The sequence below is a fragment of the Chinchilla lanigera genome, unplaced genomic scaffold (genome assembly GCF_000276665.1).
Source record: "Chinchilla lanigera isolate Chin_1 unplaced genomic scaffold, ChiLan1.0 scaffold00041, whole genome shotgun sequence".
In the NCBI taxonomy this organism is placed as follows: domain Eukaryota; kingdom Metazoa; phylum Chordata; class Mammalia; order Rodentia; family Chinchillidae; genus Chinchilla; species Chinchilla lanigera.
The window spans coordinates 624,362-630,361 of NW_004955442.1; the positions used below are offsets into that span (position 1 = coordinate 624,362).

Consider the following 6,000-nt stretch of genomic DNA (forward strand, 5'->3'; position numbering starts at 1 on the left):
AGCAGCTATGAGACTGAGCACATCCGACCCTCAGTGTCTGTCTATAAAATGGGCTAACAGCATCAGTCTCACAGCATTGTGGGAAACATTAACAAGCCATTAATGGTTAAGGCACTGGTTCCACGGTTGGCTTTTCTGGACTTGAGACCCATCTTTGGGTCTCATTAGCTATTCAATTGTTCAAACCTGAGGTTTTTTAATCATCAAAAATAAGCATCAATAATAGCATCTATCTTACAACAAATACTAGTCACAGCAATAACATGTTAGCATAAACTCTTAATGTAGTAACTTATCAATGTACAGCAGCTCCTATTGTTGTGAAGGTAACAGGCTCCTTTGAAAGTCTCATAACAGCTAAGAGCCTCATCCAGAAAAAAATATACATATACACACAAACATTTCCTAAAATCACAAGAGGCTTACAGGCTCCTTGGTACCCACTTGCAGTACTAAATTCAGAACCTGACATTGTAGAATATAAGAGGTATAATTGAATAATATGGTATGCATCTAATTTTTAAAGTTTATTACAGTAAAAGGCACATTACCATTAATCCTCCTCAAATACTCCTGCTCACTTTGAACATACTTATCCTACTGTTCTTGCCGTTTTCTGAAGGGGTCTGGAAATCCTCTTTTGTGAGTGTCTTTAGTTGTGCTGTCATGGCTGCCTTAATGTACTGAGGTAAATTCAAAACATTTGCCTTTCATGGAAATTTTGAATTTGGGAAAGAGCCCGAAGTTGTACAGTGCCCATGTGGTGCATAAGCTGAGTGAGGACACACCTTCACCTTTTCACGAGCCTGCCTTTCTGTTGGGTGGCCTTCAGCAGCAGCATTCACTGTGGTTTTCATCATGCCTCATAAGGACACTCCTGAAAGAGGACTTCCAGCACTGCTTCAGAAAGTGGCAAGAAGGATGGGAAGAGTGTGTCTGAAGGGGATACTTTAAGAGGATTAAGGGTAAGGTGTCTTTTCCTATAATACATTTTTAAAGATTTAAATATTGATTGTATTTTTCAGTCACCCTTGGCATACCCTAGAAGAGACGTCATAGAGCTGTGTCCAGCTCAAGTATATCTTGTCTTCCACTGGATTGCAAAACAACCTCTGGGCAAGGGTGTGGACCAGCATCCCACAGACAAGCAGGAAAGCAAAGCAAATGTAATTCTACAGCCAGATATGACCAAAGTGGGAACCTGGGTCCCTTTCTAAGTGTGTGTTACTGCTCTGCCTAATCTAAAGTGAGATATTGGCTTCCCTGGCACCAGCACCATCCAGTGGGCTAGGGAGGACTTGGGACAGTGCCTGGCCCATGCCTGGTGAGCTCCCCGCTCCTGGATTCTGAGCCAAAGGCCACGGGCAGAGCTGACCACATATGTCGTCCTCAACAAAATCCAGGCAGAGCAGACTCGGCTCATAACGGTGTCCATAACAAGGGGCCTTGTGCCGGGAGTCAGTGCTGCAGTGCCTGCCAGGTGGGTCACACACATGCAGCAGGTCAGGGGAGCCCCTGGATATTGCGGGCCCTGGAGCCTGCCTCTTGTGCAAGCAGACAGGCTTCACATACTTCTGTAGCTGCTTCTAGGTCCAAGAGGACAAGGGGTCTGCCAGTGCCTCCTCAGAGGCCCTTTGCTTGAGGTTGGCCTTGTGGAATGGATGGGAAAGATTTCTTCATCACCAAGGACAACGTTGGTGTGGCCGGCTGCCTGGGCCACGGACACGGTGTCATCACCTGCCACCCCGCACTAATAAGAGTCACGTGTTCTGCGGTCACAGGCTGGGAGAGTGGCTTACTCTGCTCCAACCCCCTTCGTTTATCCTCTGTCACAGGCTATAGCTTTTATTAAGCAGCTAAATTGAGCAGAAAGATATAAGACAGAAGCAGGTGCATCGTCCCAAGGCCAGAAGGATTTTAATCTAATCTGTCCGGAGAAGCATAGCAGGACTTTGAAGCTTTCACTTTTTTATATAAGCAGATGATACTCTGGGTCCCGAGACCTTCATAAGGCCCTCATTTGTTCTGATTTCTATTTTGGGTTTAAACATCATGTTGGAGGACAGCAGCTGAAATGGAAGCACAGGTCTATCCTCAACTCCCTGTATGGAGGTGACATATCTGGGACAGGAGGATCTGGGCCCCCAGGTGCCCAATTTCCCCTCTGGCTTCCTGCAGTTTGGACTCTTCGAAAAGTCCAGGGTATCAACAGACCTAGGATGATATTTCCAAGTCATAAACGTCATGAACAGAAGAGACTTTCTCTGCTTGGTTAGGGAGGGAAGGATGGGCTTTGCCACTCTGGGGCCTCAGCTTGCTTACCTGTAAAACGAGACAAGCCTTAACGTGGGATGCTGTGCTCATTAAATGAGAGAAAGCGAGCCAAGGCCCGTACCTGGACGAAAGGATGCGTTTCATGGTTATAAATTTCTGCCCCTTCCTTACGGCTCTTAAAGAGGTCACTAGATCCCCTTCTGAAATGTCCCATAAGGAGAAGGGTGATGGATCCCAGCACCCCCACGTGGTAGATTATGCAGCTCCTACAAGGGTGTCTTGGGTCTGTAATTGTGACGAGCAGATGCTCAGCACCAGCCTGAACATGGAGGAGCAAGTCACTCAGCCGCGTGCACCTCAGGCTTTGAAGCGCGTCTCTTACACAAAGTAACCCACCCCCGAGGCTGGTGCGACCCCCATGTCCGCTACACAGAGGTGCAACAAAGTTTCAGAGGAGTTAGGAAGCCTCCCCAAAGGATGAGCACGGCTTTAGAAGAAGAAAGGTAGGCAAAGGCAGGGCTGGGACCCTCTGCCTACCAGGCTGGCGCTGCACGCGGCACATCTATGTCCTTCTTGCTCTGGAGAGTTGGTTCAATCCCACTGGGAGCCAGCACCCTCCAGTCCCCAGCCCTACTGGGTAGTCCAGGCTCCCACAGAACTGTAAGGTGGGAATGATCTAGACCTGAGCTGTTTGATATAGTAGCCACCAGGAGAGGTTGAGCACTTGACATGTGACCAAGCTACAATTGAAAAAACCAAATTTTTAAGCACTAATTTTTAAAACCAGTTAAAACCTCAATGTAGTTACCCACAAGTAACTAGCAGCTGCCATGCTGGACGATACAATTCTAGTCCACTCTGGTCTGCAAAGTTCACCGAGGGAGTCCCAGCTCTCATCTGGCCATTCCCACTTGTGACAGGGAAGCTATCCTGATACCTGTGCATATCCATAGCTAAAGGGTGGAGCAGCCTGTCTGAGGCGGTCATGAGCTCTTCCTTACTTCCAAGATGGTGGAAGGGCAGGGAATGACGCTAATGAAATCTGTGGCAACTCTGTCATGCTCCTCAGCATTTATGGTCTGTGACTACCTGGATTTGTCACACCTCCCATAGGTGCTAAGCGTGATTATTCCCTTTGATTGATTAGAAAAACAGAGGCTTCCAGAGGGGGAATCACCTGGTGTATGTCCCAGAACTAGCGCAGGGAGGACTGACATGTGAACCCAGGCTTGAGGGCCTCCACCTCATAGTGTGGGCTTCCTCGGTCCAACCGCCAGCTTTCCATCCGGCACCCCAAACACATTCCGAGCCCCTCCCTCCCTTGGGAAACAGGAGACAAGGAGGAAGTGGCTGAAGCCTGGAGACACTCACGTAGATGAGTCCGGAGAAGTACCTCTCCCTCAGGTTGTGCAGCACGGAGGCCTCGTTGAGGCATGTCAGCTCCGCCATGTCTTCCACCTTGGAGAACTTGGGCGGATTCATCTTCTGGATGTCATCTTTGCCAACTGTGATCTTCTTGCCATTCTCCACCAGCTCCACCACCACCTCATCCCCCTTCTCCTCTTTGATGCTGGCAGCCTCGAAGCCCTGCTTCTCAGAGGGGACCCAGACCAGCCTCTTGGCCACCCAGTCAGCCTGGGCCACTGGGCTGTTGATGAAGTTTTTGTCCACAAAGAGGAATTTCTCATCATCACTGAGTTGGCCCTTCTGTGCCATGGTGCCTGGTTGATCCCCTAAGGAATAAAGTGACAGGGTCAGAGTTAGGCAGAAGCCAAGCCTTAAAGACAGGTAAATCTTTCACATTGCCACGGCCAGCCACATGCTCTGCAGAAACATGCCACAATGTTGGAGGATATTCCCTGCTGTCTTTATGCTGTCAAAGACTGGAAACAACCCGAAGGCCCTTCAGAAAGCATTTGTATCCCTGCCTTTAGTAACAAAAACCAAAAGCAACCCGAACATCCATCAACATGGGACTGTGTATATAAACTATGGTATTTTCATACAATGAACTACTACCCAGTGGTTAAGCAAGAAATACGCCTCTAAGTGTCAACATGGAACACTATTCCAGTCATATTGCAAAATAAAATGTGGGTCTTCTGATGGTTAACAAAACTACCATATGACCCAAGAATTCCATTCCTTGAAGTATATCTTCAAGACAAATGAAAACATATGTTCACTCAAGTCTACACGAGTGTTCACAAGAGCATTACTGAGAATAGCAAAAACATGAAAACAACCCAAAAGTCAATGGGCAGATAAATGGATAAATAAAATGGAGTGGAATACTGGACCACAAGGAAGAACAAAGTGCTGACACATGCTGCTACGTGGCCCAACCTTGAGAACATGCTGAATGAAAGAAGCCAGACACGAAAGGTCACATCTTGTGGGATTCCATTTATGTACAATGTCCACAAGAAGTAAACCCAGAGAAGCAGAAAGTAGATGAGTGGTTACCAGAAGCTGGGTGAGAATTAGGAGTGACAGCTAAAGGATACGTGGTTTCTTCTTAGGATGATGAAAGCGTTCTAGAATTTGTTGTAGCAATGGCTTCACAGCTCTCTGAAGCCAATGAAAGCCATTGGATTATATAATTTAAATAGGGGAGGAGGCTCGGGCAGTAGTTCAGAGGGGGAGGGAGGATGTGCTCAGTCCCCACACAGATACATTCAGTAATTCTATTCTATGTGAATTTTTTCCTATAAAAAGTAGAGAAGTTCTTTTTGCCCCTTTTATTTTATCCAGTTGGCTGGGATTAGGGTGGTACCAATCCAGTCAGTGGACCGATCCAGTAATCGCACACCCTTAATCCCAGCATTACACACACTCTAGATTCAGCCATGGTCAAAAAAGTCCTATGACCACATGAGACTTTACAGGAACATCTAGACACAAACCATAACACCCAGCTATTCAGGAAGCTGAGGCAGGAGGATACAAAATTCAAGGACAGTATGGGCAACTCAAGATGCTGTCTCAAAAATAAAAAGAGCTAAAGATGTAGCTCAGCACTCCCTGAAGTCTATACCCAATATCACAAAAAAGAAAAAAAAAATGCTGTATTAGAAAAATAGGTGTTAGAGAACTTTATAGTGGATGGATCAGGCTGGTGCCAGATGTTAAGATGTCAATCTTAACATCACAAAAGAGAGCATAATCAACATTATAAGCCTCCAGATGTGATGCCAGGAGGAGTACCAGTACCATCACCAAAATATTCTTGCAAGAAAAAAAGAAGCCACGCATGGCAGCAGAGGGCCTTTAATTCTAGTACTCTAGGAGGCTAAGGCAGGAGAACTGCAAATTTGAGTCCAATGTGGGCAACTTAACAAGACCCTATCTCAAAATTAAAAACTTAAAAAGGAGTAAGGATGTAGCTCAGTGCAAAGGCCCCTCGGTTTAGTCCTCTGTGTGTGTGTGTGTGTGTGTGTGTGTGTGTGTGTGTATACGTGTGTATGAGAAAGAGAGACAGAGAGGGAAAGAGAAGAAAGGATGAAGCCTGGGTAGAGGAGGATACATTAGACAACATCAAGGACATGCAACAAAATCCAACAAATATGAAACTATAGTCGAGTGTGGTGTTGCACATCTATAGTCCCAGATCTCAGGAGGCTGAGGCAGGAGGATCGCCATGAGTTCAGTGACAGCTGGCTACGTAGTGAGTTCAAAGCCAACCTGAACTATATGAGACCCTGTTTCAAAAAAAAAAGAGAGAGA

The 6,000-nt window shown here is 46.5% G+C and overlaps 1 protein-coding gene across 6 annotated transcripts in view; it reads right to left on the reverse strand.

The window, feature by feature from the left end:
* The window catches only part of Myh11 (myosin, heavy chain 11, smooth muscle), a 115,936-nt gene that overhangs the window by 96,045 nt on the left and 13,891 nt on the right, over positions 1-6,000 (reverse strand). For 4 of the 6 annotated variants that reach the window (XM_013517839.1, XM_013517840.1, XM_013517841.1 and 1 more), the window contains exon 1: positions 3,646-3,990. In XM_013517839.1, coding sequence (XP_013373293.1) covers positions 3,646-3,990 — 345 coding nt within the window. Of the gene's footprint in view, positions 1-3,645; positions 4,008-6,000 lie in introns of those variants that run through there. The other 2 variants (XM_005391067.2, XM_013517838.1) reach the window with 1 other exon arrangement.